Below are 25,049 nucleotides of genomic sequence, written 5' to 3'. Positions count from 1 at the left end.
ATGTACAATTCAAACTTTTGCTACACTCTCAGTTTTTGTTTTGTCTTTGTTTGTTTTTTTATACCTTGATCAATTTAAGTTATTCGAACCTGGGCGACAAGAGGAGCATCCACCGTAGCGCAGGCGCTTGACAGGACTTAATATTTGATCCGTTCAACGCGCAGCCTTCACTCAAATATACTCCACTGAACCTCCCTTATCGGACCGCTTTAGAGAGTTAATTTGTGTGTTTGGGGGTTCGATTCCCCTCATTGGCCCCCGCTGATGGCCCCTAGATTTGGAGGAAAATGCGCAGACACTTTGCGGCTTGTGCGCGGTGGGTTAAACTGAGTCAGAGCCTGGGGCCCCTCCGGCTGAGAACAAGGAGCAGATAGATTAGGGCTGATGAATGAAGATCTACTGCCTCTATCTGCAACACAATGATACAGTTATGAGAGGATTTAAATGCTAATGTGCAGTGTTTCAGAGAAATCCGAACAGGCTGGGACTGACGACAGGAGATTGTGTGCGCTGTGGTCCCGCTGGATGATCTCCTGAGTTTTATGACACAGAGAATAAGTTATTAATGGGGTGTTGGAAGGTGAAGTGGGGCACTGGGGCAGGATTAGACACAAGAGGAGGGGGCGTAGCGCGCTAACAAAGAAGGATCATGTGGAGGGGAGGGGAGGGGGGCGTAATGCGCTGAGATCCCCTCCAACTCTCCAACTTTTTTGCAGATTTGTATGCAAAAAAGAGGAGTTTAAGGGGAATTTTGAAGGGGAACTTTAAGGCTTTCTCTTTGACATATTAAGATGGTGGGTGTTGTTTTTGTTTTGTTTTTTTATTTATCTCTCACAAGCCGTTTAAGCGCCACTGTTTTCCTGCTTGCATTTTATATCCAGTTATTTTTATGCATGCACCCATTTTAGATTTAATGCTTGTTACAGTACCTGTAAACTTCTACATCCTCTTATCTCAGCCGTGAAGTGAAACACCATGAAACATATACCATTTATGAGCCCGCAGCATATTCTTATATATATTAGATCTAAAATAGGCCTACAGATGTAAAACTTTAAGAGGATGATAAGTTTTTATGTTTCCTGTAAAAGCCTGTATTTTATCCATTGATACTCTGGACTGTTTTTTTTTTTTATGACAACAGTGGGAAGTGGGGGCTGATCACAACAGCACCAGTCAGTGCAAGGCCCCGGATTCATGAGAGGCTTGTCACATGATATCACATTTAAAGGCAAGGTCCTCCAGCTCAGGGCACCACTTCAAAATATCAAGATGTCTCACTGCTGCAAAAGCGAGGCCAAAATGTCAGAGGAATTAGTTCATCCTGAACTGTCCTCCACCCACTGCCTAAATCAAAAGTGTTACCTATAAGCCAAAATGAATTCAAAGTGGGCCAGGTTACTAAAAGGCAGCCACTCCAGGGAAAAACAAGAAAGTGATTTTACTCTGCATCTGTGATGTGGTTTTATGGATGGAGGAATCCCTTCATTTTTGAATTAGTAAAGGCCTGGAAGTAGCAGGTTTCCATCTCACAGCTTAGGTCCTGAAGGTGCAGAGTAATGACACCTCTTGACCTAATATGCATGTTATTAAAATTGAACAATGCCATGATTCATGGGGAAAGGTTATCACAGATGTGCTAAGGCGATGCTGGAGGAATGTTATATGCGGTTTCATCCCCCTTTAAGGATTCTGCACCTGTAACAGGCCCAGACTGAGCTGCTGGGGGCTTCAGGCTCTAAATTGTGGTTGACCAGAGGAAAGACGTTTTGGCAGGTTTTGTAATCTTCTGTATGGAAGCTGCAATAACCAATCCACTTTCACATTGCTCTATCGCTGCAGCTACTGTAGAAGGAAAAAAACAATAATGGACATCCTGAACTTTCCTGCAAGCACCTTGGAAACAAAGAGCAAAGGTTGCATGTGGTCATTTTACTCATTTTCACTGCCGGTCGTTAATATGGACTATATCTAGTGCTGGATCCTTCCTGTGTGGCAAATTAAGCACAGGCGGAGCAATTTCAGTCATTTGAGGAATCAGAGCGGGCTGCTCTTTAATTTCCAAGGCACACCACTTATGCATGGCCGATGAGCTTGATGAAAACAAGCAAGCAGGTTAACAGGGACATGGTAAATTACACCAGCACACCTGGCCTAGAGGGAAGGTGTGACTTTGAGATAATGCTCCATGCACCGCTGTCGGAATAGTGGAGCTATTACGGATTATTTCCAGAGGAAGTGTGGAGAAGTCACAGCAAATCCTCCCAAAACAAACACATAAGGTGGGAAAGGGCGCACGAGGAATCCAGCATATAAATGACTACCCTCTAAAATATTACCCAATGTCAACCATTTATTCATCACTCACGTGGATGCAGGAGGATTTCATTCCGGTTAGTTTGCCGTTCCCAGTCCCCCTTCATGTACCTAAAAGGACAAAGGACTGCATTAAGTCCGAGGGACGTCTCGGATGCTCCATTAGAATGCAATGAGAGTCACTGCTGCCCTGGATTTGCTGTCTGAGTGTGCGTTTGTGCATGCGTGTGTTTGTGCATGGCAGGAGAGACAGAGATTATTCATGACACTAAAACTGTTCTAATCAGAGCAAGCTGGTCGCTGATCTCTTCATAGGGCGAGGGTGTCATTGATTGATGGCTGCACGATCCGCTGATGCACACAGGTTGAAGGGTGAAGAGAGACTCGCTGATCAGCCAAGAGAGGCTGAAATTCGTTGGAGCAACCTCCGGCTGTCCCTTAATAATGCAGAGCAACGGCCCCCCACCCCCTCATGTCACACATGTAGCTGCCGGTCGCCACGTGCTCACGCCAGGCCTGAACCAGGAGACTCTGATCTGAGATCCTGTTTTTGCGCATGATATGGCACAATTTGACTCTGTGTAACCAAGGGCCTGGGGGACTGACCCATCTGGAGCAGAAATGTTAAGCTGCCTAGATGGCGGGGTGGGTATAATTAACCGTGATTGGTTTGATAGAGTTTCCAGCCCCGGCCTGGGTGTTGGCCCTTGGGGGATCGGGGCTGTCCGGCCATTAATTATTGAATAATAGTTGGAAAAATGACAATGGTTAATGGCACAAAATGAATGCTATAATCCATTGAATTGACATAATTAGAAATGGTGCGATTCCCCATGAGTAATATATTCCCTTCATGGCCTACAGTGCAGAGGGGCGATGGCTGAAAAACGGACTGAGGCGATTCCTTTCCCCTCTGTCCTCGTGAGGCCGTGAATGCGCCGTGGGAGAGCAGTCTGGCGCTGCTCGGCCAAACATCCGATCATGCGTTAGTAAAGACGGTCAGAAGTGGCCGCTCGCTCGCTGTGTCATCGCAGGGACCGAAGGATGCGGTTTGGGTCATGCTGCTCGAAATGAGCAGGCCAGAAAGAGCAGTCAGCCCCGCGTGTCTGATATTGAGTTTGGCAAAGAGAAGAGATATTATCTCCTCCTGGTTAGATTAAGTATTAGTAAATGTGATTGGGTAATGAAGGCGGTCAGGCCTCAGTGACCACCATGCTTTGCAGCTACTGCCGGCTTGGCTGCATCCAGGCACAGAGTCTTGAGGGAGTTTGTTTCGGGTCAGTGACGGCATAAGAGCTCAATACAGCATTGCAGAGTCAGGCTGGGGCCTTTCCTCTGTCTGCCTCACTGACTGGCTGCGCTGGCTGGAGGCACAACAGTGGCATACTGATGATGATGATGATGATGATGACAGTATAAATATTGATGATGTAGATGGCAAGAAACTGATAGTGCATGAGAGCAGTAAACATGAAATGATAACCCTGATGACCAAAGTGTGATATTTAACAGTTGTTGTTTTTTTTTTCCGCCACTCCTTGTGATTCAAGCCTGACACAGACAAGCTTGGTTTCCACGGCACTCTGAGACATGATGATGATGATGATGATGGTGATGATGATGGTGATGATGATGAGACGCCCGGAGAGAAGCGTGGGTGCACTGTCGCACAAGATGACACGTAACCAGACGTCTTTTTTGGATCTTGGTTGGAGGTTGGCATATTTTCGGGGGCAGCAAGAAGGGAGGCGCTGATGTCACAGTGAGATGGTGGCTCCAGAGGAGGGCGATGAGACATGCCAGCAGTGGGTCTCTAGGGGCCTCTAAGAGCCACAGAGGAGGTAGTTAACGAAGCCCGTGCGCCGTGGGTGTGATAAATCACAGATCGGGCCACGGTGAGGACGATTTCTCTCAGTGGCATCACATGAACTCCTACATGCCTTTACTGTTTGTTTTCCAACTCCCCGGACTCCACGCGATATATGTAGAGTGTTGACTCAGTTGTACCGGTTTATTTATATATTTTGCCCCTCTTGCACTTTTCTCTGGTGGTGGCTTTGGATTGGCTGGTGCAGCGGTGAGGATTTCAGGCTCAGATTTCCCCGTGTGGACCGTGGAAAGAGATGCTGTTGATTGGTATAGTGACAGACACACAGACACAGCAAGTGAGTCCTAATCTGGTCGTTTTATTGAAAAGGAGAAAGTTGGAAAGCATGAAGCTTATTAGCGGCGTCCAGAGCCAATTTTCCTCTCAGCCGTGTGCGCCTGGTGACTTGTGTCTAATAATATATCAGACTGTAGATAACAGTTGTTATCGGACAGCTATCAGTCACTGTCCTCTCAGAAATGTGCTCGTTTGGAAGTTTTGTGAGGCAGAAGCAGAATCGATCCTGGGACTTTTCCACCCCCCCCCTCCCGCAGGGTTTTTAGTAAAGTGACCGTCCGGTTGGGGAGATGCAGGAGCAGGGCCGGCGGACGCCCCGAGCCCCCGCCAACGTGACGGAGACACGCAAGATGGTGAGTGGTTACTATGGCAGGTTACTATAGCAACCTCAGGTCTCCGCGAGAGCTTCCATTTCGCGCAGCGTGGGAGAGAGAGAGAGAGAGAGAGAGAGAGAGAGAGAGAGAGAGAGAGAGAGAGAGAGAGAGAGAGAGAGAGAGAGAGGGAGAGAGAGAGGGAGAGAGAGAGGGAGAGAGAGAGGGAGAGAGAGAGAGAGGGAGGGAGGAGTGGAAACAAACACGCCTTAGGTGTAGGAAGAGGATGGAGAGGAGCGGAGGAGAGAGGAGTGATGGAGATGTTCTAAGAGGAAAGGGGTGTAAAGGAGTCAAAGTGGTGGGGAGGTGTGAGTGATGGGGTGAGATGGAGGTGTGAGAGGAGCAGATCGGAGGGCAGGGAAGACGGTCACGTGGCCCATCAGATGAGCTCTGCACCGCATCCACGCTGGAATCTCTGAGCGGCCCTCAGTAATCATCGCGGTGCTGCACAGTCCACTCTTTATCTCTCCTGCGCTCTCCCTTTCTTTTCTCCTCCTCTCCCTCACCGCTCTGATTTCTTTGGCACGGCGCGCGGCTGCGAGACGTTTGTGTCAGTCTTGGTGACTGGTCTCCATGGAGACGTCCATCAGTCAGTCCGTGTCAGTGTTTCGTGGGCCTTATCGTGTTTGTCAGCGTGAGTGTTTATCTGTCTGTGTATTAGTAAGTGTGTCACTCATAGGGAAGGCTGGGGCGAGGCCTGGATGGATGGGGGGCCAAGAGAGCGGGGCTTATCACACATGCGTGCACATTTTTCTCTAGGGGGGGAGGCAGCCACTTACACGAAAACCTGCAAGGCGTCTTGTGCAATCCTGGTCTTGTGCAATCCTGGAGCTGGAGATGCACAGACAGATGGACACAAAATGAGAATATATCCACCTTGACTCCACATGTTGCGCCCCACTGCCTCAATGCTGTTTTCCCTTTTTCCACCTCAGAAATCCTAATTAAACTCTGAGCCCTATAAAAATCGGATGCTCCACACTGCAGAGCTCTGCTGATGCTGCACACCCTCCTTTTTCTTTAATGTTGTCTTTTTCAGTCAGTGCATATGGCAACACAACACTGAATCTTGCATGTAGTGTTTCTGTCTCATTACAATACCATTTGTGTAACCCTGCATTGATGACCTTGACCTTGTCCTTGAGTAGTATAGGAATATTGGAACAACATTAATTATTCTAACTAGAAACAGGTCTGTTTGCACTTTAAAGGTGCTTGGATGAAAGAGCTGGGTGGACTGTGTGTGTGTGTGTGCGTGTGTATGTGCATGTGCAGACTTGACTAAATGTTAACTTCAGAAACAGCACCTGTTAACTCCAAAGTGCTGCTGCACAGCCTTGTTGAAGCTAAGTGACCTCACCACTCCAATTAGACAGTCAGTGAGCTGTGACCTGCTATGTGGATGTGCAGCACACCAGCCTCCAACTGTTAGATTTATACTTAATAATAAGAGTGCACCCTCTGGGTCTCTGCACCACCTAAATAGTGCAAACCATAAATCCCACCCAACTTTGCAGATGGTAGAGCGAATTACACACAGATATATCAAAAATGCAGAAGGTGACACTTTTAGTGGAACCAAAATCTTTATATGCTCCCGCAGAGAGTCTCAAAAATGTAACTGTAGTCTAAAATGATGGATGTTGAATTCAGGATAGCACATACAATGCACTTTAGGTAAAATATTTGTATTTTAAAGACTTGCACAGGAATATTTACACCTATTGACAAACCACGTATTATTAATGCTACTGCAAAACTCGGTCTCCATGGATTAGTTTCCATTAATTTCACCACGCACACATTATACACACATTATTTATATATATGTTCTCTCTCTCCTCTCGCTCTCTTTCTCTCTCTCTTTATATATATATATATATATATACAGCTCTCTCTCTCTCTCTATATATATATATATATATATATATACAGCTCTCTCTCTCTCTATATATATATATATAGAGCTGGTTGTTGATAGTGGTATACTATCACTACCACTATTGTAAATAATAGTAGAAAAATCGTTACATCACCACATTACACAGATGACAACAAATCCACACACACAAGTAATTGCACAGAGTTGACACTCTACAGTTTGACATCCTGAAAGAAATCACATACACCACATACACACATGTTCTGCCCTGAGCAAAAACAGAAAGCGAGGGCAGCGTGAAACAGAGAAATGCTGAACCAAGTCCTCCTCTCCAAAACAGCTGGGAGCAACAAGCGCTCAGCTCAGAAACACAGGGAAAAGGTTTTAGAGCAACCCCAAAACTGTGCAGTTTACATTTCTCTGTAAATGGCTGAGAGACATTTTGATTAGCTGCTGGCTTTGGCTTCCCCCCCTCAGCGGGCAGGAATTGAGTGTATCAACACACTTAACAACCTTAAATACGGATTAATTGTTAACAAAATCGGTGTCCCGACCAGGCAGTGCCACAGAACGGACAGTAATAAGTGGATTTCACTGCAAGATGAGAGCTGGTGTAGTGAACATGAAGCTGTTAACATTAGAAAGACTTTTATCCCAGCATGTAATGACAAGTGGTATGAAGCCCCCAGTTAAAGATTTGAACATGTGTGGTAGGTAATGTGATGTCTGTTAATGGGTGTGCTTTAGGAGGGTGATGAACACAGTGACTTTTAATCTGCAGCTCTGGGCCCCCTCTGAAGGGGAGGGGGTCCCCACTCCTGCAGAAGCAATTCTGAATAGATCTGGGCTTCTCTCTGCATCCTAATGAGAGCAACGGCGCGTCTTTGGACATTTTGAGTGGGAGGGTAAGGTAGGAGACAGCTACAGTGCAGAGTGGGTTGCAGTATATCCTATTTGCCAAGGATGAATGGTGATTAAAATGTGGAACACTGAACGCTCCGGTTTAAGAAACCTCATCATGCTGTTATGCTGTTTTCTAAAAATAAGCACTTATTGTGATATTGCTCCAATAACCAAATGAAACAGTTTGCTGTAGCAAAAGAAACCAAAAAATGTGAGTGTAAGAGCATGAGAGGCTGCATGTCCTGTCATGAGACATATTAAGAAGCTTAATGAGTAAACGGGGAGAAAATAAGGAGGAGTTTCTGTCTAATTAATACTTTATCATACAATCATAAGCTCAATTGACCTTCTGCACATTCAGCTGAGAGTACAAAATGACAGATTAGTTCAAGTGGTAACAAGACATGAGAAGACATCAAAAGTGCATTAACCACATTGTAAATACACTATATCTATTTTAACAGGAGCATGATATAAAGAAAACAGGATTAATTAAAGAAAAAGATGACAGCAGAGTTAGGATGTTATATATACTGGTATTTACCAACCAGAATAACTTTGTAATCTGCCTGGATCCCAGTATAAAATACTTACAATCATAGAGACTCATGCACTGAACAACTTAATTATATTGTGTCAATTGGTAAGACGCAAATGAATTAAGTTTTTGTCAAATCAATTTAACAAACTGGATCAATAGAACTGGTTTAAATCATTTAATACATTGCGTTACCTCAACTACAACTCAAATAAGCTTTTTTCAAAGTGGGATGCTGATATTATTTTAGTTCATTAGAAATTAACTGCTCAAATGTTCGAAAACCTTTTTTACAAAATGTAAAATGAATAAATTAAATATTGGACCTAGATTTTCACCAAAACTGGCTCAGAAATAACTCTTTTCAAGACCATTTTATCTTTCTACCAAATGTTACTGGAGTCTGTTGACATTTTTTTTTTTGTTTATACTCTAACAGGCAAATAAATAATCCTGAAACTTAAAGAGGCACAAATCTACAGTTTCCAGGTTTCCATTTCAAAGTAATGGCTTTGTGTATTTGGGGTTTTTATAGTTAAAAACCTCCCACCCATAATGAACAAACAAAGAAATAAATAAATACCACCCACAATTTTTACTGATAGTCAAACAAATGCACAGTGGGACAAACATGCTAAAAATGTCATTTTCAGTCATATTTAATTGTTTAGTGTGTGCTCCTTCACACAAAATTCACAACTGTGCTTTGTGACGATGTAGCCACATGATGTAACAGACCTGCTGCACTTTAAGGGTTACTTGGAATACAGTATAATACTAGCAAGGTGAAAATGAGCTGGTTGCATTGATGGAAAGTACAGCACATTTAAATACATTTACTCAAGCATTGGACCTAAGAACAGTTTTGAGGTGTCTGTACTGCACTTGAGTTATTTCCATTTTCTGCTCCTTCATACTTTTTTACTGCATTTACCCCACTACACTCATTTTTTAACCTTAGTTAAACTTACTTTTTGATATCAGGTATATGCAATTAAATACAGTATAATCATAATCATTTCTTGATTTCATAATAGGAAATTCACACGTTATCCAGCAGCATGTAATTACATGTGTTAGTTAACATTAGCTCCACCAGCTGAAGCATTAAATTGATGAACACACTGTTGCATCAATAATTATGATCCAATAAAATAAAATACATTGTGAGATGTTCCATTAAATACTTTTACTTTTGGTTTCTTCAAGTATCAAAGTACTGCTATTACTTTTGTAGTTTTACTCAGGTACATGTAACAAAGTATTTTCCACTGTGCTATTTATACTTTTATTTAGTTTTAGATTTATTTAGACTTCAGATGTTTTTTTGGAATGAATTCTGTATTTTGTAGCATGTCTGTGCAAAGGACAGAGAGGGGACATCATGAAGTCTGAGGATGCAGATTAATGTAATGCCATTTTTTGCCTGTGTCTTCTTTAAGCCCTTTTTTTTTTTTCCAATAATAACAGGGAAACACACCTCCCTGTTCTGGCTCTTTACAACATAACAACCACTTAAAGATGTCAGCCATCAAACACAGATAGAGTCAGTAGGTAAGCAGACTCAATTGCGTGTCCACATAAACCTATATTTGTGGGGAAATCACTGTGTGCAATATCAGGGAGAAAAAATCAATATCAAGTACAATAGTGGTGTTTTCACCTAAATCTGGTAGCGTGTTGGCATAACACACCCCTGTCCTTAAATCTCTGTCGAGGGGGGAGTTATCGACTGGCATCATTGATTCACCTGCGCTAACATCTAACGTCTCTGAATATTTCAATAACCTGGGGGCCCCTTCCCCTGGGAGCCAGACATGAATCAGGTGTAACTGAGGCAAAACAAAGGACGTTAGTACGCTATTAGTCACGCTCCTTCTAGTGTGTGTCTGTGTGTGTGGGCAAGTGACGTCAGGGCTTCATTCACTAGCAAGGCCAGGGCCCGTTCAGCTTTCTTTCAGCGTCAGGGGGTGGGAGGGTAAACACAGAGGAGGAGGCTGAGAGAGGAGACAGTCGGAAGGATGTCCTGTTTCCTGTCCAGCACAACAGGACACAGTCCACCCCCCCCCCACCTGATCACTCCCCATTTAAAGAGTATTCCCAACCCCAAACCTCCTCCTCTAGCATTAAGAAGAGGAAACCCTGTGCATGACTCTGCTACTTCTGGAGAAAAAAAAACTGTTTTTTTCCCCATTAAATCAGGGCTTCTGTGTCTTGATGCAGAATTTCCTTTTCATTTTTTTAAAAGGCCCCTGGTCTTTCATCCCAGAGTCAATTTTTGCCTGGCGGTTAGTCAAATGCTTTAAATGTTTATAAGTGCCTGTGAAGAGTGTAAGCTCTAAGTGTGATAGACTACCCTGGGACCAGGATGGGGCTGAGTGTGAAGGAAAAATGAGGTTAGAGGAGCAGACTGGGCTAAAAATTACTGCTGGTTGGTAGCAGACTGTGGGATTATAATTGGCTGATTATGGTGAAACTGTCTTTATGGCAGGATTACCATCTGACATGACTGTGGAAGGATGCTGAAACTAATGAAATGCATTTTGTTATATATTTTTAAATTATTAATGCTCTTTTTTTTAGCTTAGGTGGCATGGTTTATATTTAGTTTGGCCTCTGTGTACTGTATGTTATTCTGCATGAGCTGCTTTTTCCCCCCGTGGCAGGGACAAGCAAGATATTGTAGGCTGAATGAGGAGCGCCTGCTAAGTGAAAATTTAGTGGTTGTTTTATGTTAACCAGCAGACACTGAGGGTAATCATATTAGCGCTGATTTATCATATCCTAAATTTGTCTGCTTCTTATGAGCTGCGCAGCACCGAGATCACACTTGTGATAGAGCAGCTCTGCCTTGGCCCAGGAAGGTCTGGAGAAATTAACGTCAGGGAAAGTGAAAGACCTCACTGCAGCTCACCTGATTGGACTGTGGTCAGTCATATTCCCATCTAATAAGAAGCAGTGAGATGAGACTGATTTGCTTTGGAGCTTTGTGTTCACATGCAGTTCACTGGAGGGCTGGGCCCCTTTGGAAACCTGAATCACCTACAAAAAAATTATGATTGGCCTGATCTGGTATTTAGAGGACATTTGTCTTCTAGTCATTATTTTTAAATGATAAGAAACCTGAGAAAACTACAACATCTCCATGTATGTCAAGTTGATTGTCCATAGGAGGGAGTGTGAGTGTGTAGGGTTGAGAGACTATGGGCCCTGTGATGGACTGGTGACCTGTCCAGGGTGTACCCCTGCCTTTCACCCAAAGAGAGCTGGGATAGGCTCCAGCAGATCCCTGTGACCCTGGTTAAGGAATAAGGGGGTATAGATGGCGGATGGATGGTCCATACCCTATAGATAACCCTTGTTAAAAATCCTAAGCTTATGAAGTAGTTTTGTAAGAGTTTTCTGCAAATTACCGTATATTATGAAACAGAGTACAGTGAGTTACAATGATCACATTTGATACTTGCAACTGTATCTGATTGACACTGTAAAAATAGAAACACACTCACTGCACTGGCAAATGTTTGAATTACAGTTTTCAGGAATTCAGTTATTGTCATAGGAGTGAGTGCGACTTGGATCAGTCACATTTACCTAGACATGTCGCATCACGTTTTTCTACAGCTACACATCATATCAGAGCATGTGCAGCAGTAAAACCGCCATGTTGGGAATCACCACACCAGGAGAACTTAATTTGATAGAGAGAAAGATTGTATGTAACATATGAAAACTTAGTAAATTCAGCACTAATTTAGATTTGATATACTGTTGTTTACTGTCTCTCAAGTAAAACCTGCTTGACCACATAGTCAGTGACCTGGTGAGTTGACCACTGGAACAAGAACCCAAAACTGTGATGTAGGAGACAGGGAATGATCTTCTGTTCAACACAAGGACCTCATTTTTCCCCTGAGACTTCGCCCCCTAGTGATGCCTCAGGGTGCCAAGACTGTCAGTTTGTGCGGAGGCATCCACCCGTCGCAGTTGGCATTCATACTGAAGTGGGAGACAGAAGGGTTGCAGGGAACAAGGCAGAAGGTGGATGTGATTTTGTTTTTTTTTTTCTTACTCTTGCCCTCTTCATCACCCAGTTACACAAACTCCCTGCCAATGGTAAACAATTAGACCCCAAGCATTGCCCCTGTTCTCAGACTTGTGTGATTGTTTCTGAATGTTCTTTTTTTTTATTGGTGTCTGTTATGTGGGCCGTTAAGGTCGATATTGATGCTGCTTAGATCAAAGGAGCCACTTTCCCACAGAATTTTATTTTTCTCGGGCTGGTTGAGCTTCTGAAACAGCAGTTAACACACGGCACTAAAAGTATTCACTGAAACACAAGATAATAACAAAAGTGTAGCTGCTTTCTGTGCAATCTGATCTTTGAATTCAGTCCAGATTAAATGATCCAGACAGTGTAGTTGATCAGTATTGATACTGGTCAGAAATACCTCAGTCTATTCATTATATGGGACACGGATCACTGCTAACTGAATTTTCATAAAAAGTAAATTGATTAAATTGAGTAAACTGGCGTCATCAGTAGCTGCCTTGAAACATATTGTCCCTAATATAACACACATATCAGCAGCTGTGGTACAGTAAGAAAAACTTGCTACCGTCTGTTTGGGCTAAAAATCCAGTTTAGATTGTTATTATAGTTCTTTGTCTCACAAATGAAAGTGTATAAGAACAGATTTTCTCCTGTTTTAAAACCTCACAGGCACAACCCTGATTGGTGAGATGTCACCATGATAGGGAAAGGTCATGGCTCTATTCCCATCGTGCACACAACCAAGCTCCCCCTCCCCTCTTCCTGTGGCTGCATGAGCTTCCATCTTGGTGTGTGTCGAGTCATTATTGATGGGCCTCCATGCTGATGTGCAGACAGGACACTGGAAAAAAGAAGCATACTCCTGTCTGTTAAGCTTGCACTTGCGGCTTGTTCGACTGTCAGTACACACATCCAAGTCGTCTCCCCGCATGTCTCTCACTCTTTCTATCACTTAGAAAGGTTTCCAGCTAACCATCTGCTGCACAGTACATCCATGGTCAGTGTACTCCAATGGTGATCTCTCGCCTCTGATGGAGAAAGAAGAAAAATCCTGCGCTCCTATACTCCTCCTTTTTTTTTCAATCCTTCCCCCGTACATTATGGCTCTGTGGTCACAGACAGAGATGTAGTGGAGGGTAAAATTATCCAAACTCAATTACCCAACCTTTAGAGGCTGACATAAATCTTTATGAAATGAAATTCACAGGATACATCATTGCAGCCAGGATCAAAAACCTGCAGGTAGGGGTCTTTTAACCACTTCACCCCTACAGAGCCTCTGGCATGTCAAGTATAATTTATACTGTGCAACCAAGCATTGCTCCGATGCTCAAAAGTTTATTTTAAATTCCTGTCAAGATCCTAAAGATATCCAATATGTCAGGATGAATTACAGGGAAGTGCCATTTGTGTAAAATGATGCACAGCACATCTGGAATTTCTCCTTAGTTGGAAAGCTTAAAGAAATCATTTTAAATTGTAATATTTTTTAGAATATTCTGTATTTCCAAAGCTGATGGGTGTGGAAAAAATGTGAATTTTCAACTTGGAAGCTACTCTTTGAAACTCAAGGGACAATTTAGAGGAATATTAGGAAAATCCTCATTTGAAGTAAATGTTTAGCAAATTATGGAGGCGGAATTTTTCTCACTTCCCTGGGATCCAGTCACTTCAGACATAATGTCCATTGGCTGAATAGGTGAGATGTTTAAGACATGACCACAGTGTCCACAGTTAGAGTCCTGGTTATGAACCTCACAATAGCCATCTTTCTTTCTCTCTATAATTTCTGCCTTTTTCTAGACTGTCAACTATCAAAGACAAAGAGGTCTTAAAATGTTTATTTTTAGCCACTCAACATTAACATCATACATGTCTCATCTTTTATTTTCATATTGTGGAGACGGGCCTTGTTACATATCCAGTACAAACAGAGAGATTTTAGTATCACTTTATGAATGAAAGTCTAATATTTACTCTCTTTTAGCTCTGTTTTTGGTCTCTACCAGCTCTTGAGGGAAACATCTGGCTCTTTAAGTGCTAAATGCTCACCAGCTACTCGCTAACTTTGTCTGCCTGCCACACCATGGACTTATTGATGGGTTTTTTCTTTTTTTTGTAAAGTGCCTTGAGATGATTGAATTGTGATTCGGCGCTGTACAAATAAAACTAAAATGAATTGAATTATCCTCCCCCTGCTGAGGCCTAAAGCTATGAGAGCAAGTGAGAGTCAACCAGGATGATAAAATTGTGCCATAAAACCAAAACAATGAGCTAAAAGACACTTAAAAGCTCCACGGAGCTGCAGTGTTAGGTGATTAATCTTTGGGGGTTTGTCTAGTGATAGTAGTATGTGATTCATTCTTAATATACAAAAACTTTACAGTTGCTCAATAATATTACATATTTAAAAATGTATAAATAAACAGAAACACATTTTCTTACTGTTTATTTATAAGTTTAACATTGAGTCTGAGCTGTGTGGGTGTGGATTGATCAGGTTTGATTAACAGTGATTCAAATCCTGCTGAACTCTGATTGATTAATGGAAATATGTGATCAGCTCTTTGCAGAACCCTGCCCTCTTCCAGCCAGCATGAAAAGCAAGGATGAAAGCAGAAATAATTTTCATCTGATATGAGCAAACCTGATGGTCACTGACATTGAAAATAGTGTCTTCTGGTGGAGGTCCTAGACTTGTAGTAAGGTGGTTGCAAAAGTAGGTCAGGGCCTTTAAGGTGTTAAAACACCTTTTTTTTTAAATCATATCTACTTTTCTTAAATGTTTTATATCAAATTCATTTAAACTTTCTTTTTATTTGCCAGCATGTCTGTTTAGTTACTGTTTAATTTTCCACTGCATCGTACCTCAGAGGAAAAATGACCCTGACCTTTACATTTGTGATTTATAGCTGCTAGTCATTTGAGTCGACGCACTGGACAAATTGAAGTGTATCGTCGTCAGTGTGGCATAATCATCTGTGCTAAAAAGAGTAAGGCGGCCTGCTGTGATGCAGCTTCGTGGTTTCAGAGTGTTGATGTCACTCGCACTCATGTTGTGTTTGCTCCTTGCCATTTGTATATGAGTGTGTATAGGGTGCTAATGAGGGGGAAGGAGGATGGACGTGGAATTGGTGGGATACAGCTGGACGGAGTGGGAGACTGTGGTGAATAGGTAACCATGGTAACTCTGTTGGCTAAGATTTGAATGGAGAGAGAGAGAGAGAGAAGGAGAGCAGAAAGGGGGAAAGGAAGCTGCAGCTTGTTTGTGTGTGGTGGAGACAGAATGAGGTGAGGTGGGGGGTTGGGGGTTAAGGGTTAATATGCATCATTGGAGCAGGTTAATCTCCCATCAAACTGTGAGGTCAGTGCCGTGCTTACCCCCGGCAGTGGACATTACAGTGCACTTCATGGGGAAGGGGGTTGAATGAATTTGCAAGAATTCACATAGAGAGAAAGAGAAGGAGACTGGAGTTAGGAGGAGCACAATAGCAAGTTAAAGAGAGAAGAGAAGGAGAGAGAGTTACAGGTAACATATGGATAGTGACAGCAGCAAGACTATAGGGCACTCAGCTCCATCTAGTCTTAGTCTCCTCTATGGACTTTTGTCCCCCCCTTCCTCAACATCTGAGCTGCCATCTTAACCTCAGCAGCACCACCCCCCCCCCCCCCTTTTTTTTTTTGCACCTTTCAACTCTGCTGTCTACCTGAAATAGCTCTGGCACTTAGTTCTCGCTAGAAAAAAAAGGTGGCTGGGAATTATAATATGTAAAAAAAAAAAAAAAAAAAAAAAAAAAAAGGTGAGTTGATCCAAAAATAACACCTGAGTGCCTCTTTATCCATCGGCACTGGCAGTGCTGTGAGCCGGGATACAGCGACAGCCTCCGTCCCTGGTGACTGTTGCATCGTTGCTGAGTGCTGCAGTTGTTGCAGTTGCTGGGGTCCTGCTCTATCTGACCAAAGATGCTGCTGCTGATATGATTTATCACAGTGTCCTTGTGTGTGTTTTAGCATCACTGAACTTCTCCGTGAGCACCACTGATCAATCGCACCCCCTCCCATCTGACCCCACCTCTCCTCCCACTCATCCAGAACTCAAGAAAAGCCTCTCTTTCTATTTTATTTCTCTTTCCCTGCATCTCCACCTGTTTCACATTCATCCCGCTGTACAGCCTTTTTCCTCCATCTCTCCATTGCTCTGTTTTGTATTCGTCTCCCTTCCTCCATTTCTGCCTGTTTTATATTCATCTCTCCATTGAGCCCCCTCCCTTCTCTTCTCTCTCTCTCTCTCTCTCTCTCTCATTGAGTGAGAGATTATTAATATTAATGTGTCTCTTCTCTCCCTCCCTATTTTCCCCTCTTCCACTTTTTGAATCTTTCTTTTACTACTGATCCCCTTTCTGCTCTTCCCACTATTTATACCTCTCTCTGGGTCTTTATCCTTCATCATCCCTTTCATTCAACCTTCCCTCCATCTGTCTCCATCTCAATCTCTTTCTTTCTCTCTCTCTTTCTCCAGCCCGCTCTCTGCAGCTGTTCAGTATTCATCTATTACTGTAGTGTTGATAATTCCCTTCTCTGCCTGCAGCCATACAGTCATCTATCAGATTAATAATCCTTCTCTCCTTCTCATTCTGTCCCCCCCACCCTGTCTCTTTTCTCACTGTGCCAAGTGAGGACGCTCAGCGTGTCAGATGAGTTTGCATGTCAAAGTCCCATCATTACACCCACCATCATCATTAATAACCATATCTAGATTGCTGGATGCCCTTATTTAAGGTTATTCAGGTCTAAATAACCTGCAGAGGGGAAAAAGGGGGCTCTGAGCCTTTCCAGGCTGGTGGAGTCTGACTTCAGCCGGCCATCTATTAGTGTTAATGTAGGCTGCACCACTCACTGCCATTCTCTGGCCCCTAGAGCATGCAATGCTTTGCTCGTACTGAATGGAATTAGCATTTTAGTCCCACCGCTACTGTGAAAAGCACCACAGCTTACAGGATTCAGTCTCGTATTGTTTTTTAAGGTTTGGAACCTGCTCTGATAACTTTAATTAAGGGTGCTGAGGGTAGCATGTTCAAACATCAATATATCATTGTGGTATTAATTGTTATACCTGGGTGTAATTAGTGTTAACAAATGAGACCATGGCAGAGATGACTGGAAGCCTCTATCCCACACCAGCAGTGTTATTAATGACTCTCAGTATTAAGACCAAATGTCCCATAAACACTGTTGCTTCCTGCCACAAAGTGGGTGTTGTTGCTGTCTTTTTTCTTTTGTTTGTTTGCTTTTTTTTTTAACCTGTGAACGTTGTTTGAAATGATTTTTCCTTCATTTCACTTCCACCACCTGCTCTTGCGAGAAACCTGATCATATTTGACTTTGTTTGCACTGGAAGAACAGCAAATTCCTTTTAAAGTCCAACGCTGTTTCACACCATGTAAAGAGATAATTACAGTTTTCAGTCTAAAACCCCAAAATATCTGAGCCATGAGTTCCCTCACCACATTGCGAGTTATTTTTCTTCCCAGTTTGTGATTGATGGAAAAATACTCTGTGGTTCCCATGTAGTTCACACACCTTTTACATATTGTTCTATAGATTATGACTTTATGAAGTTATCTTTCTATTTATATTGATATTGATCTGTTTATCTTGATTGCATTTGGAGATTATTTTGTCAAAGTATGTGCGCTTTAATGAGTCTCCATACATCTTTTTCTCTTTTAAAATCAAAATGGAACTGAAATAATTAGCTGATAAATCTACAGGAATTTACTCTACAACAAGTTTGCTCTACTATTAATCAAGTAGAAATACTAAAGACTTCCTGGTCACAGCTTCACCAACAAATCAACTTATATATTTTTTCTATTTTACATCACACAAACTAAAGAGAGTTGATTTCTTTCCTTTTTTTATATATAAATAATAATCAATTTAGCATCAGATTGATTTTTCATTAATTTGGGTCATGCTACTGCATTCAGGTAACAAAGACAAGTGCTACATGGATTGTATAGCTGTTTTGAATATAACATGCAAAAGTCACTTTCCCCATAGACATCTTACTGATTAAATAAATAAACTGATAATTACACACTGGATGGAAATAATGTCAATACTTACAGGTTGTGTTGAAAATCGGCTTTGGGAACCTACAGTAGAGATGACTGTAATTTCTGAGTTGGTCTACTAGAAAACATACAATTTCTTTATTGTTTCAGTGGGTTTCTTTGTGATGAAGCACATCTGTTTACCAGTGTTTCAAATATGACTGTTTTTCAGATGTATCCATGTTCACGTGCTGAATGCAATCCTGTAAGGGCAGAAATACCTTGTTGTCCTACATTATATTGCATGTTTTCATATTTCTGCACCTTTAACCATTAATTACAGAAATCGGCTTCCGCCTGCCTTGGGTTTAAGGATGTGATTTCTGACAAAATGTCTGCTCAGGGATTATGTGGGATTTGATATGAGCAGTGACACAGAAGTTCTAATGCTTCTCAAAGATTTTTTTTTTGACAATCTGTCCCATGATAAGCTGTATTGTAGATGTCTACCTATTATTTGTTCTATTCATTCTTTGTTGGTGAAAACACATAGCGCTCTCTGTGTTCTGGCTTTAATATCTGCTCTCTCGTTCTCTCTCTTTGTCTCTCTCTCTTTTGTTCCTCCACAGTAACTCCTGGGTTCTTCTCACTTCACAAAAAGCCTCGCTCAAATCCCCAGACAACAGGAGAAAAAAAAGGGAATAACATCTGTTTATCTGCATATTTCTATGTTAAAAAAAACAAAAGGAAAAAACAGAGAGATCGACAGAGGACAAAAAACATCTCAGAGGATGCAGAATTAGAAAGAACAAATTGCCACTGCAAGACCAAAGGGAAAGTAAACCTTTTCTCACAAATCCACCAGTGTGAAGTCACCTCACCTGTACCTTCGGATTAAAGAGCAGGGTCATGTCCCAGTTGCCATGCGCATCGCCACGCTGACCTGCCTTCCCGGCCCTTCCCCCTTCCTCTTTCTACTGGCCCAGCTGCTATTGCGGCTCCTCCTCCCTGGGCCGGAGCCGGTGGGAGCCACCTCCTCCTGCCCGTCCCTCTGCACCTGTTCCAACCAGGCCAGCAGAGTCATCTGCACCAGGCAAAACCTGGAGGAGGTGCCCGAAAGCATATCAGTCAACACACGATACCTCAACCTGCAGGAGAACTCGATACAGGTAAATAGACCAGAGGAAGATGCTCATCAGGTCAAATCATGTCATTGTCAGAGTGTATTTGTATTGTGCCTTTCATGAAGAATGTACAAATATGATAGAGGGCGAATGCACATATCACACAGAGCTCCTATATAAATCTCTACATGGTAATAAGTCCCATCTTTAAATTTTCAAAAATAAATAAGTTTGTGTTATTTATTGCTCAAGTGATGTAATTTCATGGTTGTCTGAAAATATTATTGATTTCTTTTGACTGCTGGTTCTTTGTTATATAACAATGACTGACTGGAGGTCATGGTTCACTTTCATTGTTATTTACAACTCTATCCCAGCACATACTGCACGTAACACACATTTTATCATTTCAAACATGTCGGTGTTATCAGTTTTCGCTGTTTCTTTTCCGCAGATAGCCTACTGACACATTTTAATACAGGTATTGATTTAATGTATTGTAACTCTAGTTATTTATACAGAAGAGACAAATCCAATATAACGGGCATGTACACAAATCAATTCAAACACACTCGGCAACATTCATATGTGTCCCATACGCTTTTACACACTTTTTTTTTTTGCCTATAATCTTTTTTCTTTTGGAGCCAGTAATGAATCTTAGCATTGATGATACAGGTTTTTGCTTAGAAACTTAAGTTCTGAGAAAAGTAAGTGACAATAATTGTAAAAGCACTTAAGCCTCTGAACTCAGGGAATATTTTATTAACTGAATGCAAGGCATATTTTCATGACACTGTGCTGCCTTTTGTATGCATTACCAATTTATCTAGAGTCCCTAGACAGCATTTAGTGGGTTTCCAGCTGCAAGGGAAGATCATTTAACCACAGACCATCGATACGAAGCTCATGAGTCTCTACGTTCATAAACCGAGTGGGTTGATTTTACTCTTTGCTGCAGCATTGGAAGTAATTAGATCTCACTTCATGTTGCTGACAGTGCTTTGTTCTTTTGTAATTTTAAATACATTTTCACATTTTATCCCTTCTAATGAAAAACAACAAGGATCCCAAACATTGTTAAAATTGCCGAATGCATCTCTTATTATGTGAAACTTCTCTGTACATCGAACAGAGTAAAACATCTTATTAAACGCTGTGTGACATTAATGGAGCATAAATGGGACATCATGCGACATTATTTGCTATATGAGGTTTATAAAGATGCTCCTCACATGAAAGAATAGATAAAGAAGTAATAACAATATTTGTTGCATTTCATTTTTACCCTATAAATTCTGATTCGGCTTGTTGTATCCTGCAGCCCCACTTGAAATGATTAAAAATCTAAAAATGTTTTAACACCTGGAGGCATCCTAGATTCTCTGGCTTATTTTTTCCTTCACTGAGTACCCTGAGAGTAAAGCCTTGACAGCTCCCACCCCCTCTTTACATCCCCACCCATCCTTCCCTCTCCCCCCTCTTTGCCTACCCCCCCCTCCTCTGCTCCTGCTCTACATACAGAAGAGGCAATGGCCTGACTCCAGGAGTCTCTGTGTGCCTCACCGAGGGCTTTGGCCACACATATCTCAAACAGTCAGAGATTTAAGGGGCTTTTAGTTGCCCTCACGAGCTGTGTGTCTTTGACTTCCCGCCAAATGAGCTCCGGTTGGACTGCGCCGATGCTGGTTTGTGCTGTCCAGGGCCCGTGGCGCCCATGTCTCTTGGTTTTGCATTTGTAAAAGAGATTAAAGAAACGTGTCATAGAGAAGGTTTAGACAGTTTTAAAAGTGTATTAATTTAGTTTCATAATTTCATGGTGATTTGTGGTGACACTTCATGTGAATAGCCCAACAGTCATAATCAGCTTATTATCAAAGGATTATAATGTGTCAGTAGAAAGTCCCCTGAGTCTCGCTAAAACAACACTGTGAAAAATACTTCAGTGTCTGAGGCAAACAATGAAATAAGGTTGGGGTTAGGACTAGGCCTGGGTTTACCATCGAGATGGGACAAAAAGTGTTTAGTGCCTGCTTTTTGTCACATTTGTTGGTTAAATATCAGTATTGAACCACAAAAAAAACAAATTAATGGTGATCCTTTTTGTCATCAACTCTCCCCATGTTGTGTCACACTGTGGCACCACAGTCATACAGTAGGTTATAGATGGTTATGAATCTGGGTTTCATGATACAACCACTGTTATCAGCACTTTTCAGTAGATCAGAGCGCTTACTGTAACTCTCAGACTGTCACCTGACATATCAGTAACATGGTAGTTCCACCGTGGAGGCCAAAAGGTGGCCCTCAGTGTGCACATGTTTAACTGGCACGTGTCACTGTCAGCAGTCATTGGGAACCTGTCTGAAAAACTCACCTTCCCCTGCAGACAGCGCCAGTAGTCACAGGGGTGGAAAGGTCAGCTGTTGCCATTATGAGCAGAGAGATGAATTATTTATATTATGTGGTTTGTTGATTTAAGCATACACACATTTTTGTGCCTTTGAATCTTTCACAGTTTTTTTTTTTTTTTTTTAAATTTTGCAAGGCTCACTAAATGCAAAAATATGTCAGCTCTAAAGCTGCATGTATGTTAAAATACACATATTAATTTGTACTTTTTATCATTCAAAAATCAGGAGAGGAAGTAAATCTTGTATTTTTAGTAAAATTGTGTGTGAGTTAAGACATAAGACTCAAATTCATATTCATAGTAACACAGTAACAAGAGAGTGCAGATGTAAACAGTCATGTCATCCTTGTCACAAATGGATCTTATAAAATACAATAGTTTTTGCACTTAATCCAAAAATTGTGAAGTGTAACTATACAATATATTTAGTAACAAAAAATTTGAGCATCTGTTTGTAATTTACATATACCGTTTTATTTGCTATTTAGTAATTTTATTATTATCTATCCCTCCAGGTTATCAAGTCAGACACTTTCAAGCACTTGAGGCACCTTGAGATCCTGCAGCTTTCCAAGAATCAAATCCGTCAGATTGAAGTTGGAGCATTCAATGGCCTCCCCAACCTCAACACACTGGAGCTCTTCGACAACCGCCTCACACTGGTGCCATCACATGCCTTTGAGTACCTCAGCAAGCTGCGGGAGCTATGGTTGCGCAACAACCCCATTGAGACTCTTCCAGGCTATGCCTTCCACCGCGTGCCCTCGCTACGTCGCCTGGACCTGGGTGAGCTCAAGAAGCTGGATTTCATTTCTGATGCGGCCTTCGTGGGCCTCATCAATCTACGCTACCTGAACCTGGGCATGTGTGGACTAAAGGACATTCCCAAACTGACAGCTCTTGTGCGTTTAGAGGAGCTGGAGCTGTCAGGAAACCGGCTGGAAATCATCCGACCAGGTTCTTTTCAGGGCCTGGTGTCTCTCCGCAAGCTGTGGCTCATGCACTCCCAGGTTTCTGTCATTGAGCGCAACGCCTTTGATGACTTAAAGAACCTGGAAGAGCTCAACCTGTCCCATAACTCCCTGCACTCCTTGCCCCATGACCTCTTCACACCACTTCACCAGCTGGAGAGGGTACACCTTAACCACAACCCCTGGGTCTGCAACTGTGACGTGCTTTGGCTTAGTTGGTGGTTGAAAGAGACAGTGCCCAGCAACACCACCTGCTGTGCCCGCTGCCATGCTCCACCTTTCTTAAAGGGCAAGTACATTGGAGAGCTTGATCAGAGCCACTTCACCTGTTATGCGCCTGTCATTGTGGAGCCTCCTACAGACCTTAATGTCACTGAGGGTATGGCTGCTGAGCTTAAGTGTCGCACAAGCACGTCCACGACATCTGTGAACTGGATCACTCCCAATGGCACTCTGATGACCCACGGCTCTTACCGGGTGCGGATATCTGTTCTCCATGATGGCACACTCAACTTCACAAATGTCACCCTCCGAGACACAGGCCAGTACACCTGCATGGTCACCAATGCTGCTGGCAACACCACCGCAACTGCTGTCCTCAACGTCACTGCTGCTGATGCCAGTGTCAACTACACCTACTTTACAACAGTTACTGTGGAAACAGTGGAGACTCCAGGAGATGAAGATTCTGCACTGGTTGCGACCAATGAGACCTTCATCCATGTTCACCCTGGCCCCACTCCCTCAGGCCACTTGTGGCTGGAAGGTGTTCCTACCACAGCCTCCTCTCTGTCAGCTGGCTGGGCCTCCTCCTCTCCTCGAGCCACCCGACCCACCTTCACTGTGCCCATCACGGAGCCAGGCTTCTCAGGCCTGGACGATGTGATGAAAACCACCAAGATCATCATTGGCTGCTTTGTAGCCATTACCTTCATGGCAGCGGTGATGCTGGTAGTGTTCTACAAGCTGAGGAAGCAGCACCAGCTGCATAAACACCATGGCCCAGCTCGGGCCATCGAGATCATCAATGTGGAGGATGAGCTTGGGGCCGGGGCCAGTGGTCGTGGCAGTGGCATCTCAGGGGGGTCAACTGTGACACAGAGTGGAAACAGTGGAATAGGAGGGGGCCAGAGCCTCAGGCTCCACCACCCAGAGATAGTCAACCTGCCAAACCTTGCCCGATCAGAGCACCTCAACCACTATTACAAAACCCATCACTTCAACAACAACATGATGGGCCTGGGCATGGGTGCAGGACCTGGAGTGGGCCTGAACAACAATAACAACCCCTCACCCTGCTCTCAGTCTCAGAACATATCCTGTACCCAGGTTCCAACTTCTACCAGTGGGGGGACCCCTACAGGTGGCACCCTACCCACCCCTGTGCCCCTGCCCCAATTGGGTCTCCACAGTTCTCTGAAAGGCCTAATGGGGAAAGGCCAAAATGAGCCACTGCTTTTTAAGACGGGCTCTAAGGAAAATGTACAAGAGACTCAAATCTGAGTAAAAATGAGTGTGGAAGTAAGAGGTAAGAAGAAAGGAATGCTGGACAGAGACAGTCATACAGAAAGCGCCTGTGAGACTGATTGTAGCCTACTGTCCTTGTGGACAGATTCCAGAAAAGATGAAATTTCACACAGTCACTTCTTTGTGCTGTCAATCTGTTGACAGAGAGAAGCAGATAGGAGACGGAGTAAGCTATCTGATATCTGAGCGCTACTCCCACAATAGCATCTGCACATACTTTACTAAATCAGACACAAACCTATACGATGTAAACCACAAACCTCAAAAGCAGCCAGATACCTGTGCGACCTGCTATAGTCTTTGCCAAAGTCCTAGATCAAGCCACACAATCACAGCAAGAAGCTATGAATAATACACATGTGCAGTGAGCCTCTCTTGGTTTTATACAGATTGTTTCGTATATTTCCAGACACATGCAGTGTATATATTTGGAGGGAGACATAATATCGGCCATTGAATATGTTGTCAGATTAGTGTTTGGCAGAGACGCTGAATAACAAACAATGGTTTGGGTGAGCGATATAGTCCCAGGTTTTCAGGAAGCACTAAAACAGAACAGAGACAGCAAAATTGGAGCAGTGCAGCGATTCTATCCAGGACACACGTATCAGACTAGTACTTTGCAGGCAGACAGAACAACAATTGTTTTTTTCAGAGTGACTTCGCTCTCACTTTCTCACTTTTTTTTTTTTCTTTCACACCGTACTGGCTACTGTCTTCGTTGAAGGAG

At 42.9% G+C, this 25,049-nt stretch overlaps 1 protein-coding gene across 1 annotated transcript; it reads left to right on the top strand.

Annotated features, from left to right (window-relative positions):
• Positions 1–19,207: 19,207 nt before the first annotated feature.
• lrrc4ba (leucine rich repeat containing 4Ba) lies at positions 19,208–24,545 on the top strand. The gene is made up of 2 exons (XM_026325707.1): positions 19,208–19,453; positions 22,337–24,545. Exons 1-2 carry the CDS (start codon positions 19,208–19,210, stop codon positions 24,293–24,295), a joined length of 2,205 nt encoding a protein of 734 aa, XP_026181492.1. The 3' UTR covers positions 24,296–24,545.
• The last annotated feature ends 504 nt before the right edge of the window (positions 24,546–25,049 follow it).

Source organism: Mastacembelus armatus, chromosome 8 (genome assembly GCF_900324485.2).
Source record: "Mastacembelus armatus chromosome 8, fMasArm1.2, whole genome shotgun sequence".
Lineage (NCBI taxonomy): Eukaryota > Metazoa > Chordata > Actinopteri > Synbranchiformes > Mastacembelidae > Mastacembelus > Mastacembelus armatus.
The sequence above is the reverse complement of the archived record's forward strand: the minus strand, read 5'-3'. Positions and strand labels throughout refer to the sequence as shown.